Raw genomic sequence first — 21,472 nt, 5'->3', positions numbered from 1 at the left:
TAAAGTTGTGTCTAATAGTATGACATTCTCTCGTGTTCTTAACAACATTAAACAAATTCATCGTACATACAACACCTTTTCTCAACTATTTTTCAAATATGTATAGGAGCGTTTTTTTTACTCTTGAAATTTTTTTGATAAAAAAAAAATTAAGGACTACACCCTCCGGTCACTAATATAAGCAAAAGTTTGATTGTTAGATTCATTCATTAAATGACGTATGTAGTCTTTATTATAGGCGACATACGTCATTTACTGAATGAATCTAAAAATCAAACTTTTGCTTATATTAGTGACCAGAGGGTGTATGTTTTTATGAAACAACTTAAATTTTGAGTTGACACCCATGGTTGAAAACCATGATAATATAAAAATATATGAATTAAAAAAGATAGCAAAAAATACACATCGTGATAGTAAAATAATAAAAAAAAATCTAATTAAAGGCCAACAAAACAAAACTCTTCTATTAAGATGGTCAAATGTAAAATGGCGTGCTTCTCACTTTGTCACTTTACATATTTATTAGACAAAATGATCAATTTGGTGCACAAAATAATTACAAACCAGTGCATAAATTTCGGGTATTTTAAGTTACAAAATTAAAATTTATTTAAAAGTTATCGTAGAAATTAGTGTGTCTTAATAAGCTGTCTTAATAAGCACATTTAAAGATTTGTAATGTTAGGCTTAAGTACCATTAGTCAATTCTCGTTTCCAGAAAAACTAATTCCATGTAATTTTAATTTACAAATTAAAATTTATTTAAAAGGTTGTTATAGAAATTAATGTATTTTATGGTGTAATTTTATTTTTACTTCAATTTTCTTCATTGCGGTGTTCTTGTTTATGGCACAGGTAACTTGACATTGTAAATTGTTTGGTTGTTTCTCTTTGTGCGAGATGAATCACCTTTGTTAATGTTATATATTCCATTTTGGTTTGTTCAAACAAATAAATTAATGTATTTTAATATGCGTACTTATAAATCGAACAATGTTAGGCCGAATTCAAAGTTTATTCTGATGTGTTCTGTGATCCACATTTTTTTAAAAATTGAATCATGTAACAATTTTAAAATAATTACATTTAGTCATGATTTTAGGTGTCATGGGATCAACTTGAATGTAAAATATAATTTCAAGTTTAAATTTTATGTGTCATATGTTTAATGAAAATTAGTATTTAATGTGCTTTAATCATTTTGGTGCAAGTAGTTTCAATTTTATATCAAATTGACCCTAAAAATACTAATATTATTATACATCATAAACAATGAGGATTTATTTTGTTTTAATGTCATTTCAATCAATTCCTTTTTTTAAAGGATTAACAAAATTCATATGGTTTTTGCAAGTAATAAAAGCGTGAGTCAATGAAGGACAAATACATGATACATATAAAGAGAAAATGATAATTGTCTTATATAGTACTTTATTAATGATGGGAAGATTAATTGAAAACTATTATTTGTGAAGGTTGTTGATGTACAAAAATCTAAAATCTGTAAATCATGGTCTTCTTAGAAGTTGCATGTATGTTGTTACCCTATATATACATTGAATTGAAAAGATTGTAGTACATTTAAGAATATAAAATAAAAACACAAAAAATAAAGACATAATATATTGATCAACCTCAAAATCCTGCAAAACCAGCAAAACCAATTTGAGTGATTGAGATTTATGTGAGTTCTAGAACTCGAGCACAAGGCTCATTCTCAAAACCCTCACCGTCAACACCAAATTGTGGAAATTTACAGTAACATCAGAGATAAGACGTTTTTGGAATTAACAACCATTTTAAAAACGAAAAAAAAACAACCAAGTTAAAAAAAAAGTTTTCAAAGCTTTTTCTTGAAGAAAAAAAAAGACGGAAGAAAGATGTGATGGAAAATGATTGAAGGATGAACCTATTTATAGTTCAATTGAGAACACAATTTTGTTAAGCATATAAATTGTTGTAATTACATTAACAATGAAAATGAATACACATTATAACTGTTTAATGTAGCAGTTGACTTTCTTACCATTTTATTTATCAGATTTTTTTTAACTTGACAATGAATAGAAATGTGTCACACAACCCTACTGACAGACAAATGTACCTGGAAAAAAAAAAATACAACTCCACAATTCTTCTTAATTTTTCTTTTAAATCAGCTAGTATTATTATTTTTATGATTTAAATCAATTTGATACATATACTAATATTATGCACCATTATAATTATTTTTTTTGATCTCAATCGATTTGGTGTAACTCTGTAAGTAGAATTACTACTTTTTTCTTTTTTCAAATAAAGAATTAAAAAAGCAGTTACATGCAATTTAGTTCTATTTGTCTTCTAAGAATGTTGTCTTTTATAATTAGTGTCATACAAAATGGTGAAATAATTCTCAATTGCCAAGTGGCAAAATATTCATGTGGATGACTAAGAGAAGAGAAGCATTTAATTTGGTCATTGTAAATCATTCTCAATTGTATATAATATAGAATATAGATAGATATAGATATAGATATAGATATAGATATAGATATAGATATAGATATAGATGTAGATATAGATAGATATAGATATAGATATATAGATATATAGATATGTAGATATAGATATAGATAGATATAGATGAGAGTAAGAGTTAGTGTCAAAAAAAGAGTAAGAGTTAGCAATAAATTAATTAATTGCAAAATAACTATTGTTGGTCAAATAGAGTATCAAGCATTCTTAGAATTATTGTCTTGTTAAACATATCAATTATTGTAATCATTGTCCTGTCTCTTGATTTTTCTAAGGTCAAAATGATACCAGAAATAAAAGATTTTATGTTGTTTGATAATAAAGATAGCTCACTTTAGTCTATGGTCCTGATTTTTTTTTATGACAAAATGACCCTGATTTTATAGGGTCTACTCTATTTTATTTAAGTGATTATAACATGTGCCTTCTTTTTTTTTAAATAAAAAACTAATTATTTTATATGCTAGATAGACATATAAATTATTGTGACTCTTTTTTCATATGTGCAGGTCAGACAACAATTTTTTCAATTATTGTTTTGATCACAGTTGGCCTACTATATGTTGTAATAAGGTTCAGGCCTCCTCCTGATTTGCATTTTAATTTTTCTTGCTTTGATAAAAAAAAAAACAATTTTTTCAATTAAACAAAGAGCAAATTGTTTTATTTATTTTTGATAGAGAGAACAAAGAACAAAATGTTATATATTGATAGTATTATTCCAGGTGATAAAAATAGAGGCTTTTTCCCTTTTTTTTCTCAAAGGATTTTCAAAAATTGTTAGAATCACTTTTTTTTTCCGATCAAATAAAAAAAATGATTTAAATGACAACAGATAAGAAGCAACATAAAAAATGTGCTTTTTGTTTTTTTAATAAATCCATAAAAGATAAAAAAAATATAAAGAAATAAAACAATTAACAAAATAAATAAAAACAATAGATGATAACTAATACAAAAACACCATGGTAGCTAGTTATAGTACTCAAAATACAAATGATAGTTTATTCTATGAAGTTGAAGAAAAAAATGTGCACTTTCACATCTTAGTTGCCTCTATTTATAGGCTGAAAATATCACACTTTAGGGTCCGAAGCTTGTTCAGAATTGAGAATCAATTTGAGACATTTAAAGCTATTAATAATATGTGATGAATGCACTACACAATTCCATCTACATACATCAAATTTCAGTTAATGGTTAGTAGAATTTGACATTATAAAAATCTGATCAAATTAATTGTTTTTATGAAATATTAATTTGTAATTCAAATCCAGCATTTCTCAACTCTAATATTTAATTTTTTGTTGACTACAATTTTTATTTAAAATATTTCACTATTTTTTACAAACTTAAATATTTCCCGTTGTGAGCTATATAGAATGAGATTTTGTTCCTTAGGACAAGCTTCATATTTAGGTATTTAAGTGTTAAATAATATTAAATTTGTATATATTCAGTTAAAATAAAAAACCATATATTATTTTTTTAAGAAATCATCTTATATAATTTAAATGAATTGAACATTTCATAATATAGTTAGAACGGTGGTGATTAAAAAAACAAAGTTGATTTGTATAAAAAAATTGATTCAAAATTAATTACATACTTAATGTCTTTTATGATTTTTGCCTTTTATAATTAGTTTTTGTCAAAATTAGAATGTAGCAATGATGATTTAAGGTCTAATGAAAATTTGTGATGTAAATATAATTGAAATAAGTTTTTGATTGAGTGCCACATGACAAAATGCATAGGTGGATTTCCATGAGAAAAGAAGCATTAAAATTTGGTCATGGTAATACATTCTCAATTGTATATAATATAGATAGAGACGTTGTATCAACACTTTCTTTTTGGGTACAAATCAACACTTTAATTAAATTTGATTCGTTTTGATGATGGTACATAAAATAAAATAAAATAAAGTATCATGAGCACAACTAGGGAGATTAATTTCTTAAGATGACTGATATCTATTTAACATATATTTCTAACATATATTTTTTCATCCGCATGTGTCACTTATGCCGCACTATATTGATAGTTGATAATTTGATGATCCCTGTCAAGATATATAGCCATGAAAATGCGTATATTCATTTTGCATGCGTGGGGAAGTTGTAGGCCATGATAAAATTTGGTTCATTCTAATGTTCAATCCCGTGGAGCAATGTGAATGGACCCAACACATAATCTTTTTGGGAGTGATTAGTCATTTTCTTTGTGATAATCCATAACGAAGCGAAGAAGAACATTCATACCCGCAAACCTAAATAAAGCATGATGAATTGATGGGTAGCAAACCTTGCAAAGATCAATCTTGCAAGCTGATATGTGGGATCCAGTACCTTCTTCTTTTTTTTTTTACAAAATTCTAAGGCTTTTTGTGATTAAACTGATAATTTTTTTAATTGAATTATTTTCATTAACACCTACTATTTGTTGTGATACAATTTCATATATTTTGTTGTGTTAAACATAACACCAAATACTTAAAAGTTATCATATTCTCTTGATTACCGAGCTTCATCAAAGACGAATCGTTTGGAGGGTTAACACAGAAAAAATTGGAGGGTTAACACAGAGAAAAAATTAGTAGCTAAATACAAAATGAGTTGAGCAAGAAAATCCCTGTAAACATTTAAATATTTATTAGTTGAGCTATCAATCGTGTGAGGTTTGCCATGAATTTGAGAGTTGAGACACCAAGTTGTAAAATCATACTTGGTAGTCACGTCTCTATCTTTGGAATTGGCCTTCCTAAAATTTATATGGCTTTCATTTTTCTGAGACAACAATATACGAATGTTACAGTTAACCATCGGTATCTCGTGTTTATTAAATATGGTCTTGTTTATGAGTAGAAATTAAATTTGAAATTTTGTGAATTGGCCTTTTTTAAAATTTACTAACTCTATGTCGTTCATTTCATTAACATATGAGAAATTAATATATATTCAATAATTTTAGGACAACTCTCTCTTATATTTTCATTATGTTCTCACATTTTTTTATCTAATTTTCTTTCTTTATTGTTTTCGTTTTAAATAAAGAGAAAAAATATTATTAAAAAAATTATTACAAAATAGTTATACAAATATAATTTCTTTCGATGCATCGAAACCGTGTGTGATTTAGAGGACTGGCCAGGTATACACGACCACCACACCCTTAACAAATAAAATATGATGATTTTTTTTTGAGGGAATAAAATATGATGATTTAAAACGCGTATGCATGTTAGGCTGGCAGATGATTAAAAATGAGCACAATGTAAAGGCCTGATTCTCCATGTTCTCCACAACTTAGTCTGGTATATTTTGAGGAGTTGCATTCTTCCTCCTTGTTACATCATTTTTTTTACAGAACTTATATATCTATAGATTCTATGCACACGATACATATGCAGTGACTGATTTAATTTGATTTCTCTTATACTTTTATAGGGAGAGAAGGGTGATTCATAGTACTAAAGTATACATTAAAAAAATTTGACAATGATCGGTTGTTGAATTAAAAGTTAATTTTATTTAGAAAATCAAACATTTATACTTTTGTTAACTTTTTTAAAAATCTGATACTTCATTTTCACAAGGATACTTAATTTGTGATTTCAATTCAAGAGCAAAAGGGCTCGCGTTAAAACTTATTATCTATAACAATAATATATAAGAGAAATGAGAGATTTTTTTTATATTACAATTAAATCCTTTTTTTTTTTTGAAAGAATTATTACAATTAAATCCTTAAACAAATTATTATTCAAATTTTTATATAAAAATGATTTTTTTTGAGAGAATATAAAAATGATATATTGCTCAAAATGATAATAAATATATATTGCTGATATCATCTTTCTTTCAAAATAAAATATATTACTGATATCATTAAAAATTACAAGAGTTTAGACGTTACATACATCTACTTATATAATTTTAATTAAAATGAAAATCTAAAATTTATAAAAAATTTGTATATAATTTACATACGTTAACGTAATAAAAAGAGCGGACATACAGACATAAAGTGCCCATCTAATACTAGTATATATACATTTTTTAACTCGTTTTGATTGATTCTGTTGAAAATAATTTTAAAAATGTTGATTATGAATGAATCTTTTGCATAAAAAAGTAAGAATAAAGACATTCAAATAATTAAAAAGAATAAAGACATTCAAATAATTAAAGTGACGCAATTTAATCTAGAAATATGTTGTTGATTTTAACAACATTGAATTTATATCATTATTATTTTAAAAGATTGAGATAGCAAAGGAAAAGAATGAAGTTTGGGATAGAATCAATGACCCCACCCACCACGTACGTCCTTGGTTGAAGAAACAGAAATAAGAAGTTCCGTTTGGTAACGACGTTAGCAGCTGACATTGTCCCCACCCCAGTCAACAAATCAAAACCCACACGTTGTCTCACAGTCAAATTCATTATTCATATTCATAAAGTGAGTGGAGTTTGTACTTTACATGCAACCAAAAGGTCAATGGATTCGGCAGGATTTATATATCATTAACTTTTTTTCCTTTGCTAAAAAAAGAAAAAACAACTTTATCCATAGCTGTGATATTTTTTTAAGGGCCATAGATGTAATTTTGTATATAGATTTTTCTACACATATATTTGTATTTCACTATATTTATTTTTAAATTATTTCTATAAAGATCAAAATAAAATATATCAACCAAACTAAAGAAGTCTTTGCAGCATAAGGTGTATCATGAGAGAATTAAAAGAGTTACAAAATTATATTACAAAGTCAAGAAAAGACCGACAAAAAAGAAGAGAAGAAAAAACCTAGTAAGAACAGACAAACAATACTCCCTCCGGTCCTTTTTACAAGAAATAGTTGACTTTTTAGATACATTAGATAAATTATGTATTTGGTTTAGATTCTAGTCTAGATGCATAAATTATTCAATGTATTTAAAAAGTAAATTGTTTCTTGTAAATAGGACTGGAGCGAGTAAAAAAGATTAAACCTACAAAATTGGTAATTAAAATTTTTTGAGGGAAAAATTGGTAATTGAAATAGAATGTAAAGTATTTTGATTTCATCCATCAAAATATTTGAAGTTTTTTTTTTTTTTTTACATAACGTTTGCAACTGTTCCTTCTTTTACTGAAATATACGTTGATTTCTTCCTTGAACACTAGTTAACAAACTAAAAGTAAAAAGAAAAGTCAAGTTTTGCATTAAAAAGAACATTTGTTCAACTTTCAAAAAATAGAATACACGATTTCTAAGAGAATATTTCAATTTGTAATTTCTTAACAAGTGCCCTAGGGGCACTAGTTAACATTTCCGATTAAATATGAATTTTTATTTGTTTTGCGGTTAAAAATTTATATTTAATTCATGTTTTGTTAAAAAATTGTATTTTTTTTGGGAGAGATTTTACAATGTTCTACACATTTATGCAAAATTTCATTAAAAGATACATGAGTTGACTTAAAAATAGAGACCAAAATTAGTGATTGAGAATTTTATAGCGACTAAAAGTCGAAGGAAAATTTGAGAAGGACTAAAACAAAATTTTGATATATTTATAGGGATCAAAAACATATTTAACCCTTTATTTTATTATGAAAAATTTAGAGGGGTTAAGTTCTAGGGGTCACAAGGTAAAATAAAAGTTGGAAAGACTTAAATTGTGATGTACTTTTATAGCTTCTATCAACAAGATCTTCACATTGATATTGAAATTTGAACTCGACATATTATAAGATTTGAGTTAAATACTTAGGTCTTGTATGCTTAGTCTGTGAAAATATTTTTTTATTTTCATTCTCTAAATTGTGTTAATTTTTACCTGCTAACATTTTGTGTTAATTTTTACCTGCTAACAAAAAGATAAAAGACTCTAAAAGTGAATAATTGCATGCAACTTTTAAAAGTAATGAAAATACTAAAAAGTTGTTTCGATTATTTTGTTAAGGACATCATCGTTTTTTTTCTTTTTCGACACATAAGTGCATCATCCATAGTTATCATTTTATCTTCTTTCCGACATGATAACTCAAAAGTGTAATTTTTTGTTGTTGTAAATAGACGAAATAACAAATTAAAATAAATGAGAATTCTTAAATAAGTTTGCTATTCATAGACAAAATTTGATTTTTAAATAGATTAATAGAAAAATACAACATGGAATTACATAATAATAATCATATGATATAGTAGATACATAGTCGAGCAAACTATAAGGGTAAACTAAAATAAACAGATATTTTAGAAAAAAAAAGTATTCACAAAAAAAATAAAGACAAACTCACAGTCCGTCCTTAGTTAGAAGGGTTGAATGGTGAAGATTTTGGCTGGTACCATAAAATTGAGGGTAAAAGCTGTTTTCCATTTTGACCTCCGTTGAAAGAAGGTGATTGTCGTATTAAGACCGTCAATTGATCGATCCATAGAGAATGAAATGGATGGCTCACTATATATAACCATTTACCAACTAAAGAACACAAACACACACGTATTTTTTCAATTAAAACCCAAAAACTCCCCTAAATTAAAGGATTATCATTCATAAATCTTAATTTTTAGACACAAAAGAAACACAAGAACGCGAGATCTTGTCAGATCGGAGCTCAACATCAACCTAGATTCTGGTGAGTTTCGAGATCTCTCTCTCTCTCTCTCTCTCTCTCTCTCTCTCTCTCTCTCTCTCTCTATCTTGTTTCATTTTACTTTGGAATATCGTTGTTTCAATTTTCTCAGGTTCCATTAATGTTTGCATTGCATGCATCATTCCATTCCGAATGATTCTTCTGCTATTATTCCATTCCATTCCCAGAATCAATGCTCCTTTGAATTCAAAGTAGGGTAATCTTTGAGCTGCTGGTCCGAAGATATGCTTCCAGGGTCTTTTATATCTGTTAATGATTTTAAACTTTATAGGAACAAATACCTGTTTTGCTTACCATATTCTATTCAAATTCTTATTGATTCTAACTCATTTATAAACCCTCGTCAGACTCTTTAACAAATCCGTGCTTCAAGTTTTCAGCTCAGGCTTTCATATGGAGAATATCTTCAAATCAATATATAAATTTTTGTTTTTCAATTTCAATTTGCTTTGGAATGTATTTTATATCTGTATCTCCATCCTGGGTATTCATTCTGTTTTGTTTTGTTTAAAATAAAGGAATTTTTTTTTTTTTTTTTTTTTTTGCTTTTATAATAGCTCTTTTTATATTCTTTTTAATCCACTGTGTTTTTCATTTTTCATTGCTACCTTTGTAGATTTTGGTTGACAAATATTGGTGAAATAGTGTTTGCATTTCAGAGAATCATGTATTTGCGTATGTTTGTGTCAATTGAGAGCGTAGTTTGGTTATTTCAATCCTACTTAAATGGCTAAGATTAGATATAAATAAAACCAATCAACCATTCATGTATGATTCAATGGCCAAGACTCAAGACTAGAGCTTTGTGATATGTATAGAGATGCATATCTCTTAACTACTTCATGTTACTTGTGTCATCTGTTTGCTTTTGGCATATGATAATGCATATCATATATTAGACTTGTAGAAGAAATACGTTCTTGTATATTTTAGGCCTGTTGTTTCAGAATGCTTCCATATTGATCTTCTTAATATGTTCTTGTTCTCACCAGGGGATGCTTGTATATTAATTAATAATCTCAATATATTCTCGTTCCTAGAAAATATTTAACATTCATCTTTGCATGTTGTTTTTCTTCATCAACATCTACCACTTACTCTAAGTGTTTTGTTTCCTACCCTGTAACTTATACCATGTAGCGTTATGGGAAGGGAAGTCACTGGCATACAAGTCATGGACAAGAAGCCAAACGGTCTAGCTTCAAATGGTAGTTTTGGCGATAGAATACGTGTTTCTCCCAAAATTGCAAGAATGGTTCAAGCAATGGATCATGAGATAAAGGAATCTGCTGAAGGTAATTCTTTTGTCGAGAAACATCAGGAAAGAAAAGATGTTTTGAATGCCAAAAGCACGAAGTTAAATGCTGGTTTATCTGAAGAGAAGAATGAGAAATCTGAAGAACCGAAGATGGACGGCGATAAAGAATTAAGCTCACCCACTGCAATGACAATTCCTGTGGATAAAGAGCATACAAGCCCCTCTGCTCCCCAGCAATCTGACCAGGCTACTGAAAAGCATGTCACCCACACGCAGACCGTTGATACTGAAGCTGTTGCAAATGGTCAGGACTTGTCACCAAATGCTAACAATACACACTCACCAGATACTAACAATACACACTCACCAAATTCCTCAAAGAACTCGCAGGTATTGTGTCACAACCTTTAGTATTTTTAAGTATGAACTTAAATTTGTATGTGCTCTTCTGAGAACTGAGTCAAGTATGCAAAATGGTCCTAACATGTGTGCTGCATAAAAGTTGTTAGATTGAGCTGTTTCCTGCAACAATCGAAAAATGAAGAAGTGAAGATTTTAGCTAATGACAGAACTGGGATCTACTTGTTTTGTTTGTTCATATGATGCATGTTTCTCATACTGAGGATATGTTGTTTTCCCTCCTGCCACCATTTAAGCAGGCTATTGTGCTATGAGACTCCTTTCAAAGGTCAAAATTAAAAAACCAAGGTTTAAATGCTCAGTCACATATCCCTCCCTTCTAACGCTAACAAGCGATTAGTTTTAATTAAATCAGTGCAAAAAGAATATATTGGGAAGCTCAAAATACCTTACCAAATAAATACAAGCAACCTTTGTTAAGATTTGTTTCAAAAGGTGTGCTTCAAACTGCGACTGTAATAAACTAGCTGCCAAAAAAAATTATTTTGTTTGTAAATATTGCTCATGTGGTAGAAATCATGTGGAAGAAGTAGAAGACATAATTACCTTCTTATTTGTCTCAAGGTTTCTAAGGTTGCTTTTTAATTGCATGTTTTGTGATTTGTGTCCGGGAGTGGGTGAGTAAGTGTATTTTATATTACTGAAATGAAAAATCTTTTCAATTTTTCAGTTGAACTCACCTTTTTCATCAAGGAAGCTCGCACAACATGATAAGAAGCACCATGATGATGAAGACAATTGGTCGGTTGCTTCCTCGTATCCTCAAAACTTGAACACTTTGATGGTTTTATTTTTAACAGACCAAGTTTTAGGCATATCGGAAATACCTTAGAATCTTCCATAAATGAAACCAAATATCAAACAGTTTTTTCTTTGAGTTTGATAATTTAATAATAGTAATAATAAAAAAAAAATTAGTAACTCTCCAAACATCTACATTTTACATGTATTTAAATATACAGCAGTTATTCTCGTTTATTCTTTAACCATAAATAGCAGTGTTGCATCTACACGCAAGGTGACTGTAGGTACAGCTCCTACGTTTAGAATCTATGAACGTGCAGAGAAACGAAAGGAGGTACTTTGTTAATTAACCTTTAGCAGTGTGTATTCTGAGGTTGATTGTATTTCCTCTTAAGTATTATTATTATATTAGATAAATCTAATGTTCTTTTTTGTTCTTGTCACTCTGATTTATCCATCCAGTTCTATATGAAGTTAGAGGAGAAAAATCGAGCCCTGGAAGAGGAAAGACTCCAGTATGAGGCAAGGCGGAAGGTACTGCTTGCTCTTAGTTGCCTGTGCACATCCATGTGTGACTTTTAATTTTTAACTTTGAATTTTTTTCAGCCCCTCATTCTAGAAACATCTAATATGGATGAACACCTTTTAATTTCTCTTTTACTTCTTTTTGTTCTTCCTCACTCTTGAAACATCTAACTGCTTAAGCCAAGGTCCAGTTTTAAGATCATGTACATGGTTATTTTCTGTTTATCCTCTTAGGTTACATTTTACATGTTGAACTGATTTAAATAACTATATCTTTGTGTAATTATGACCTGTGTAGGAAGAGGAAGAAGCAGCCCTTAAGCAGTTAAGAAAGAGCTTGGTCATTAAGGCAAAACCGGTTCCTAGCTTCTATTATGAGGGGCCTCCCCCTAAGACTGAACTCAAGAAGGTACCAATTCTTTTCCTTTTCCACCTGTCTTTTCCAAGTCTCAGGATAAACATGAAATTGCCATTGAGCATTTCAGAATTTGCATGAATAGAACGAAGGAATACAATACAATATAATAGGAACATTAGAATGCTTGACAATGTCTGGAATACAAATTTGACAGTAGGATATAATGGCTGCAGTTCTTATTGTTTTCTGTATCTAGTATTGTTTCTTGCTCACAAACTTGTATGCGCATTCATGAAACTCCTCATATCACTGCCTTATGATGTTCATGGTAGTTTTAGTCCTTTCCAAATGGAAGAGGCAGAATCATAAATTTATTAACATCTTACTTTCTGGCAAAACTAAACTCTACATTCCTTTACCTTTATAGCAGCTTCCATTGACTCGCCCCAAGTCACCAAAACTATCTCGGAGAAAGAGCCTTGGTGACGCTGTCATCTCATCTCCTGAAGTTTGCACTCGAGTACGTCACAGCATTAGCAGTAACCCCAAAAGTGGGTTTGGTACCCCTGTCACTCAAAAAAGCAAGGACCTGATCATTGGACGTAACAGCAATGGTGCTTGTAAAACCAAAGAACGGACTAAAACAGTAAAAGAAACAAAAGCTTCTCCCCCTAAAGCCACGGAGCAGACAAATGCGGACATATCAGTCCAATAATAAGCTTTCCAAAGATATTACTGACCTCCAGTTGAGAGGAAAATAGCCTTCAACTTTCCTGGTCACACCAAATGGGATGCTTGCAGAAGAGATGGTCTTATTTTCTTTTCATCTGGACTGACATTTTTAAGTGGCCTGTTTTTAACTTGAAGTGTATATGTTTTGTATTTTATATTGGCACACATTGTATTATCATTTTATTATATATATAAATAGTTTATTGATGTAAGTTGTACGTACGAAATTTGAAATGCCCCAGATGGCTGCGGGACTTTGCAAGGGAAATTTATATGAAATATATTCCTTTTTTGTAGGATCCTGTAATTAATTTTTAACGAGTGTAACATCCTGTTTCCAGTGTGTCTGGCTCTATTTGATGGTAATTAAAAGGAGCTGGAAACGGCGTTGTTACTAGAGCACATAATAATGACGTGGACATTTTTCCATGTGATTGATCCCGAACTGATATAGAAATGGTTGTGTTTGTTTGTCTGTTATCATTACCAAGGACGACATCCTGTTCTGCGTGGATGTTGAAGAAAAGTTCTATTCTGCGTGGATGTTGAAGACATATCTATCAAATTCGAACACAGTTGCATGTTTAATAGTCAACTGTAAAGTTCAATGAGTTATATCATGTCGAAGTTATAAGATTTATTCTAAATGTGTGTCATGCATGAATTGTAAAGAAATACTTTGCATAGCTAAAAGAAAGTAAATAATCATAGCAATGAAAGAGCATACAACTTTTAGAAAGAAGGAAGGAAGTAGTGGGAATTGAATGAATCACACTAGCAAGTAGCAACTTCTTAATGAAAGGATGAAAACATTCGAAAATTAAGACAAAGACGAAAAAAAAACTTTGAAAAAAGAGTGAAGTTGAACAAAAAGACATGAAGATTAAGAAAAACTAAGAAATGTTTCAATATGAATTAGTAAGAGAGATTAATCCACTCTTTAAAGATTAATTTAATTGTAATTTGTAGTAACTAAGAAATGTTTCAATATGAATTAGTAAGACATTAATTAATCCACTTTTTAAACGATTAATTTAATTGTAATTTGTAATTATGTTTTGAGGGAAGGACAATGTATTTTACCGGGAAAAGAAAAACGGATATATCCACAAGAAACCTTGTCTTGAATGAAAAATCTGGTTCTGTTGTTTTTTTGCTCTCGAAAACCATAAACCATAAACCATAAACCATGTTTGGTCTGAATATGAAAACATGGAAATTGTTACCCTCCACAGCTCCATACCTAATCAACCGTCCATCTTCCTCAACAGCCTTCGCCACGGTGAAAATGGAAAAACCACCATCCTCCAAACCCCGCAGAAGATCCTCTTACGGAACTTCTCGTAAATCAATTCTCAACAAAACCTTCAAACAAGAACAAGTCACTTTCACCGCTCCTTTCTCCGACGAACCACTTGTCGGCATCATCGGCGGTGGTATCTCCGGTCTCATTTGCGCTATCTTCTTAGACAAACGCGGCATTCGCTCCACCGTTTTCGACACTGGTATTCATGGTCTTGGAGGAAGATTGGGAACAAGACTTATTGATGATTCTTTGGTTTTTGACCATGCTGCTCAGTTTTTTACTGTCAATGATTCTCGTTTTGCTGAAATTGTTAATGTTTGGTTGGATAAGGGTTTGGTTCGAGAATGGAAGGGTACTGTAGGAGAGTTGAAGAATGGTGGTGAATTTCTTCCATTTTTACCCTCTCCTCCAAGATATATAGCTACTCGTGGAATGCGCTTTCTTGCTGATTCCTTACTCTCTGAGGTTAGGTTGTTCCTTATTATCAACAATCTAGTCCCTTAAATTGAAAAACGTCTCTCCATTTGGGTCATTTTTCCAAATTTAACACTACAAATACAATTTTAAAGGTTTTATATTTGTCTTGACGTAACAAGACATCATTGAAATCAATATGTATAACCTTTCATAGGTTTTAATGGGTGCTTATTAGAGAGATATTTTGGTGGAGAGACTAAATTGATTGGCATTGTTTAATTTAAGGGACTAACTTAAATATTAATGAAAGTTGAGGGATTAAATTACTCGACCTTTACAATTTGAAGGACCAAGATGATCGTTGTGTTTTTCTAACTTTTGCGCTGCTATAGTTCTTAGATTTTGGTTTTTTGCTGTGGTTCCCATGTTATTTTTGTGTTAAGAAACTAGTTCTCGTGTAGACTAGCTTGGTGAATGTGGAGAGACCGTGCTGGATCAGTAAATTGGAGCCATTTAATGGGATGTGGCACTTGAGTGAAAATGGGAAACCTCGTGGGAAGTTTGATGCAATTGTTGTTGCACACAATGGTAACTTGATAATGTCTTTATTTTTTCTCTTCAAAAATAATATCCTACAAGTTCCGTTTTTACACATTTTTCAGTATGGAGTATTTATATGTATAGTTATCCGACTTATGGCTTCTTTAGTAACTATTTCTCTATTTGCCGACAGGAAAATGTGCTAACCGCTTGCTTATGACATCGGGTTTGCCATTAATTGCTAAACAAATGAAGGTCAGTGTAGGACATTCCCTTTCCAGTTCATTTGATTCGATAAACTAGTACTCAATTTTTAGCTTTATCTATTATTATATTCGTACTCATACCAGCTATTGTTTCTATTCTACTGTCCATTGTTCAGAGGCTGGAATTGAGTTCAATATGGGCCCTTTTAGCAGCGTTTGAGGAACCTCTTCCTTTTCTAGATAATACAGAAGTTCCTTTTGAAGGAGCTTTTGTGAGAGGAATTGATTCAGTGTCATGGATGGCCAATAATACCAAGAAATTGCTGGCTTCCCAGAGCGACGGTCCTCACTGTTGGACCTTTCTAAGTACTGCTGCTTATGGAAAACAGAACAAGGTTCCACAGGTAGGTGGTGAAATTTTCAAAACAGAATGATATTACGATATAAAAATTAGTTTCCTGAGTGTTAGATTGGTTTTGGGGTTGCTGGATGTTTTTCGAAGGTATAGAGGAGTAATATATTGGTATTGACTCACAATTACCTTACCTAGAATAATATTTGCCAGGGATTTGATTAAAATTTATAGAAGTTATGATAACCTATGCATTTTCATTTGTGTATTGCATGCGATGATCAGAACTTTTAATAACTGAAATGTGAGCCATGTTTTGTTTATCAGGAAAATATTCCTACTGTTACAGCAACAAGGGTAAAGGAAGGCATGCTAGAAGGTGTTGAGGCTGCCCTCGGATTATCGAAAGGGTTGCTTCCGAAACCTTTTTATACGAAGCTCCAACTATGGTAAGAGTCAAAGTATTAGTATTAGTTGCTTAATTGCTTTGAAATGTCCTCCTGACATGTTTTTGTTCAGGTTAGACTTACAGAATTTTCTTATTGTTTGTGACTTCTCAAATGCACAGTTGCTTGACAATCAAAATGTTAAATACACGTGCTCTCTGAGTAGCATTTCTTGCGTGATAGTTTTCAGTGACAGCTATGTTGTCAACAAATCAGACGGTCTAATTTAACATCGTTAGATTATCTAAAACATCCGCAGCTCTAAACATTGTAAGTAAACTTAAAAGGTTTAAAATCGTATTATTCTGAGATTTTCAGGGGTGCAGCTCTTCCAACTAACACACCTGGAGTTCCTTGCATCTTTGATCCCTTTGGAAGGGCTGGGATATGTGGTGATTGGCTGCTAGGTTCTAATATAGAGGCAGCAGTCATAAGTGGAATTGCTCTAGCTAACCATGTATGTCACTTTCAATTGGACCTTCTAATTTACATGGTTTGTTCGCCGCAATTTTTTTTTTTTTAATTTAGTAATTGGACAACTTCACCATTAGTAGTAATTCATGTTTATCAAATTGTGAAAAGCTTTGACAATGCCCTTTTGTTGTTCAAAATTGTGTTTGGACATTTTGACACAGATTGCAGACTATATCCAAAGTCTCGGAACTGACCCTGGAGAGTTTGCTGTTGGTTTGAATCATGAGTTTCAACCACTGGAAGGGCATGATATTGGACAATTCCCAGGTTTGGGGTCAGAAGAAAAGATGACTGAAGCCCAAGTATATGAACTTGCCAAGTAGGCTATGGTGCTCATAAAGCAGGTCTCTCCTCTGCCAATAGAAGATTCATTTCATATCCATGCGCAATGGAAATTTCCCTGAAAGTAACGTCACCGGTCTCAAGGGATGATTTAACTTGAAACTGAAACTCTCCGTTGGGAGGGAAGGGGCCTTATACCCCTCAATAGCTACATGTAATGACAAAAGTTGTAAGTTACTTGCCTCTTCGAAAGAAAGAGATAGTGACATTATTATATTTTTGGGAATGAAATTTTAAGAAATTAGTAGTTCTCTTTCTCATCCATCAAAATTTTTGCCCTTTTAAAACGGAAGGTTTGAGAAACTGGAAATTTGAATCGTTAAAAACTGTATTGAGCGCAGGTTTTGCCTTCAAAATCAGAAACAACTTATTCCTCACATTTCTATGGTAAAATTCTTTCTAGTTTTGAAACAGCACTTTTTGTACATAATATAAATAAAATAGTAGTCTGTATAATATTTGTCAAGCAACAAGAAATCTGAATGCTTTCTATACAGAACTGTAGATACATGACATGAACGATATTCAGAGTTTGTATACACTAAACTTGATATAGTAAATAATATTTAATAGATGTAGAACATAGGAAAGTATAAAATTAGAAAGTTAACAAATACAAGCAATAGAAGCGTTATATGCTTCAAAGCAATGCCAATAAGCAGGTTTTATTTGCTTGAATTCCATGGCTTCCTTCAAAGCCTGTAGCAAAACAACAATCAAGAAAATTTCTCTTCATCGCCCTTTTGGACTAACAAGTTGTGAGAAGATTTCAGTCGGACCCTGACTGGAAGTAGCATCTTGGCTAAGCTCATACTCACCTCCAAGGCTTAGGTTCTTATAATGGTTTGCTATGTCACTGTCTCCTAAATTTATTTCTTCAAACTCATTTTCATTAGTTCTTGTTCCAGAGTGAATTGAACCATCCTTGTTTTCTTGCAGGTTGAGAGCAAATTCTAGATTCCACAACAGATCATTCATGGAGGGACGATCAGCTCCGTGATCCGACAAACACTTTTCAGCTGTGTCCACAAACTTCTGCAAACTTTCTGGATTTATTGTTCCCTTGAGATTGGGGTCAATAATATCCTCTAGCGTTCCTTTTTGGTTGCATAGCAATGCCCATTCTGCAAGACTAACTTGTTCCTTTGGAAGATTAGGATTCAGAACAGGCCTGGCACAGAGGGCTTCAAACAGGACAACCCCAAATGAGTAGACATCAGACTTTTCAGTCAATTGTTGCCTCCTGAAGTACTCAGGATCCAAGTAGCCAAAACTACCCTTCACCACAGTACTAACATGGCCAGCGTTCAAATCTGGACCAGTTTTTGACAACCCAAAATCTGATACCTTGGCATTCCAGTTTTCATCCAAGAGAATATTTGTTGTTTTGACATCTCTATGAATGATGGTGTACTTGGCCCCCGTGTGAAGGTAGTGAAGCCCTCTTGCAGCTCCGATGCAGATCTCTAATCTTTGCTTCCACGTTAAAATATTTAAAGGCTTGATACCCTTATACAAATGTTCCCTAAAGGTTCCAAGAGCCATGTAGTCATAAACCAAACACATCTCATTATCTTCCTCGCAAAATCCAATCAAGGACACCAAATGCTTGTGTCTCAACTTAGAAAGCATCTCAATCTCGGTCTGGAATTCATTGACTCCTTGTTCTGATTGTGGATTTGACCTCTTAATCGCCACTAGCATTCCATTATCAATGACACCCTTGTAAACCTTTCCAAATCCACCAACTCCAATCACGTTGGACTCATCAAAACTATTGGTTGCGTGCTTTATCTCTTGTAACGAAAAATAGCGACATAAACCTTGAGCCATGGCAGTGAGGTTTGCACTTGTAGTGCTCTTCCCAGACGTGGATTTACTGCCATTTGTGTGTGAATTACCATAGATGGGAAGCCAACTTGTTTGTGTGACTGCCCCTGGAACTCTCTTCTTCTTGTTGTAGACAGCAATGCATATTGCCGCCATAAAGGCAAAACCCGCAGCACCTCCTGCAGCTCCACCAATGACAGCTTTCTTGTCATATGATTTGTGTGTATGGAAACCTGTTTCCTGTGATTCACCTTCGAGGAGCATGTCTGAAGGCTGAGGATTGGGGCCAGACAAGTCCGTGTCATTGAGCTTGAATATCTCCACCCCATTGAGTATAGCATCATAGTACTGTGGTTTTGAGTCAGGTGCTGGATGTAATGCAAGCCATAGATGCTCATCCCCCTCCCCGTCTTGGACATATACCACATAGTCCTTGTAAGTTGTCATGCCTTTACCTCCTGTCCACCCAATAACATCAGCTTGAGCCTGTGCCGTATTGTTGTTGAGAAATATATTGAAAACAATCTCATTGACCTTGGAATAATAGAAATCACAGAAATGCAACCTCGCGAGGTACATGGAATTTGGATCAACTTGGAAAACCCACGTGAGGTTGTATCCCATGTTGACGTCCTTATCGGTACCCATTGATCTTGATGTGGAGTAGACAGTAGGAGGTGCAATGTACTTTGGCATGGTCTGATAGTCGATTAGGACATCCTTTTTAGCTTCGTTGGTGACACCATAGGATGAACCATATAGGTAAGGTGTGTCGTCGTACCACATTCTCGAAAGGCCAGAATCTTGGGATGGAGACACATATTGCCCACCAACGTTCAGTCTAAACATGGTTTGCAAATTTAAGGTTTTGATGTCCATGGTTTGGTCACCAAACCCGACCAATGAAGCAGAGTCAAACAACTCGGGCATTTGGATCAACTGAATTCCATTGACGAAAGCAAAAGTCCCATTTTGCTTGTCAGAAGGTTTAAATGTAAGAGTCAAAGTATCTGAATTCAAAGGAGCAAGAGAATACTCTCTGTCAATGTAAGCTTGTGAGAGGGCCTGACAAGTGATAGAAGCGCTGAAATTGCTGAGGAGGGTAATCCCATTTGCAGCCACAGAGAAATATGAATCGGAGGGGTTGAAAGTTCCATAAAGGGATGGATAAAAGTGGAGCCTGAGCCAATAACGTTTATCAGGTTGAACATTAAATTTGTATGTTGTTTCTGATGTGAAAATTCTAGCTGACATGTATGGAACCACAGAGGAGAGGGAAGGATCTTGGTATGCGGCTTTGAACGTTGTTGAACCATTTTGTGTTGCCAAAAACTTATTATCAGGACTCCATTGCCTTCCATCCTCATCTTTGGCTCCCCCTTCATCCAACCCACAACCCAATATCAATGAACCTGGCTCCTCTATGGATGCACCGTGAATGCCATGCAACAAAATAGAGATACCGACGAAATACAACAAGAGACTTGTATGCTTATGCATTTTTGAAGAGAAAAGATACATGTTGGGGTATACAGGAAAAGGAACTTGGTCACAAATTGTTATAATTTGTGAGACAAGAAGGATTTTCCTGTACCCCGAAAAAAAAGATGTTAGCTTCTTGGTTTGATGGCGAGGTGTTGTTTTAAACCGTTCTAACGCCCCATGGAGGCTCAAGCAAACTAAAGAACTACCTGGGTTGGAATAACCAAACCAGGTTACCTACAAGAAAGGAGATGAAATTAAGTTTTTATTTATTTTTGTGTTTTGTTCTTTTGTTATGAATTCCAATTTTCCTTTTTTTTTCTTCTTCTTTTCCATACTATTAGAATGGGAGGTGGGGAGGAAATACCGTATTTGAATGAATTGGGTTTGTTACAAGTTTTTACAACAGTGGTTTGAATTTGATACATGTGATGAGCATAGGCTATATTTAGCGTTGGACTGCTTGTTAATTTATGGATTAATACTTTGTTAATATTCTGTCATTAATCATCACACACACTGATATGAGGTAGAGAATAATTAAAAAGACACTTCTCCTCGCCATGAAACTCATACATTTCGTGACAACATATATAATATCTGTTTAAGTTTCACCTTAGCTGCTAATTAATTGCATATGGTGATGACATATATCATATTATATGGTAATGATATAGATCATCTTCCAATTTTGTGAATGAATAAAAAAACGTGCAGGGTAAGTTTTAATCCTCTTGACCTGACTCGGATTATACCGAGGATCTAATAAAAGAATGACACTAATACATTATCAAATGATGATATGATGCAAATGAAGCCCGGGAACATACATGAACACCGGACATGAAACACACCGACACCGAAACAGAT

The 21,472-nt window shown here is 32.4% G+C and overlaps 2 protein-coding genes and 1 pseudogene across 10 annotated transcripts; 2 read left to right on the top strand and 1 right to left on the bottom strand.

Moving 5' to 3' along the window:
• The first annotated feature begins 9,006 nt into the window (after positions 1-9,006).
• On the top strand, positions 9,007-13,419 carry WDL1 (WVD2-like 1). 4 transcript variants are annotated; one of them, XM_085730167.1, is made up of 7 exons: positions 9,007-9,152; positions 10,311-10,818; positions 11,519-11,604; positions 11,848-11,926; positions 12,055-12,126; positions 12,416-12,526; positions 12,906-13,419. In XM_085730167.1, exons 2-7 carry the CDS (start codon positions 10,315-10,317, stop codon positions 13,188-13,190), a joined length of 1,137 nt encoding a protein of 378 aa, XP_085586293.1. In that variant the 5' UTR covers positions 9,007-9,152; positions 10,311-10,314; the 3' UTR covers positions 13,191-13,419. The 4 variants fall into 4 exon arrangements, with proteins under 4 accessions (XP_085586293.1, XP_085586291.1, XP_085586290.1 ...); XM_085730165.1 differs by having other exon boundaries at positions 12,903-13,419; XM_085730164.1 differs by having other exon boundaries at positions 11,845-11,926.
• Positions 13,420-14,336: 917 nt separating this feature from the next.
• On the top strand, positions 14,337-17,560 carry LOC146911539 (FAD/NAD(P)-binding oxidoreductase family protein). Of its 5 annotated transcripts, none has more exons than XR_015020478.1 (7): positions 14,337-14,978; positions 15,392-15,518; positions 15,664-15,725; positions 15,853-16,080; positions 16,356-16,477; positions 16,548-16,931; positions 17,110-17,560. XR_015020478.1 is itself a non-coding variant. In XM_085730161.1 (7 exons), exons 1-7 carry the CDS (start codon positions 14,397-14,399, stop codon positions 17,269-17,271), a joined length of 1,422 nt encoding a protein of 473 aa, XP_085586287.1. In that variant the 5' UTR covers positions 14,337-14,396; the 3' UTR covers positions 17,272-17,560. The 5 variants fall into 5 exon arrangements, 3 of the variants coding, with proteins under 3 accessions (XP_085586287.1, XP_085586286.1, XP_085586288.1); XR_015020479.1 differs by having other exon boundaries at positions 16,548-16,967; XM_085730161.1 differs by having other exon boundaries at positions 16,793-16,931.
• A 188-nt stretch (positions 17,561-17,748) lies between these two features.
• LOC146911538 (receptor-like protein kinase ANXUR1 pseudogene) lies at positions 17,749-21,086 on the bottom strand (annotated as a pseudogene). The gene has a single exon (XR_015020477.1). The product of XR_015020477.1 is annotated as a receptor-like protein kinase ANXUR1 pseudogene (transcript).
• Positions 21,087-21,472: the final 386 nt, after the last annotated feature.

This window comes from Medicago sativa, chromosome 7 (assembly GCF_051527215.1).
Source record: "Medicago sativa cultivar Bolivia chromosome 7, Bolivia_mono, whole genome shotgun sequence".
NCBI lineage: Eukaryota > Viridiplantae > Streptophyta > Magnoliopsida > Fabales > Fabaceae > Medicago > Medicago sativa.
The sequence above is the reverse complement of the archived record's forward strand: the minus strand, read 5'-3'. Positions and strand labels throughout refer to the sequence as shown.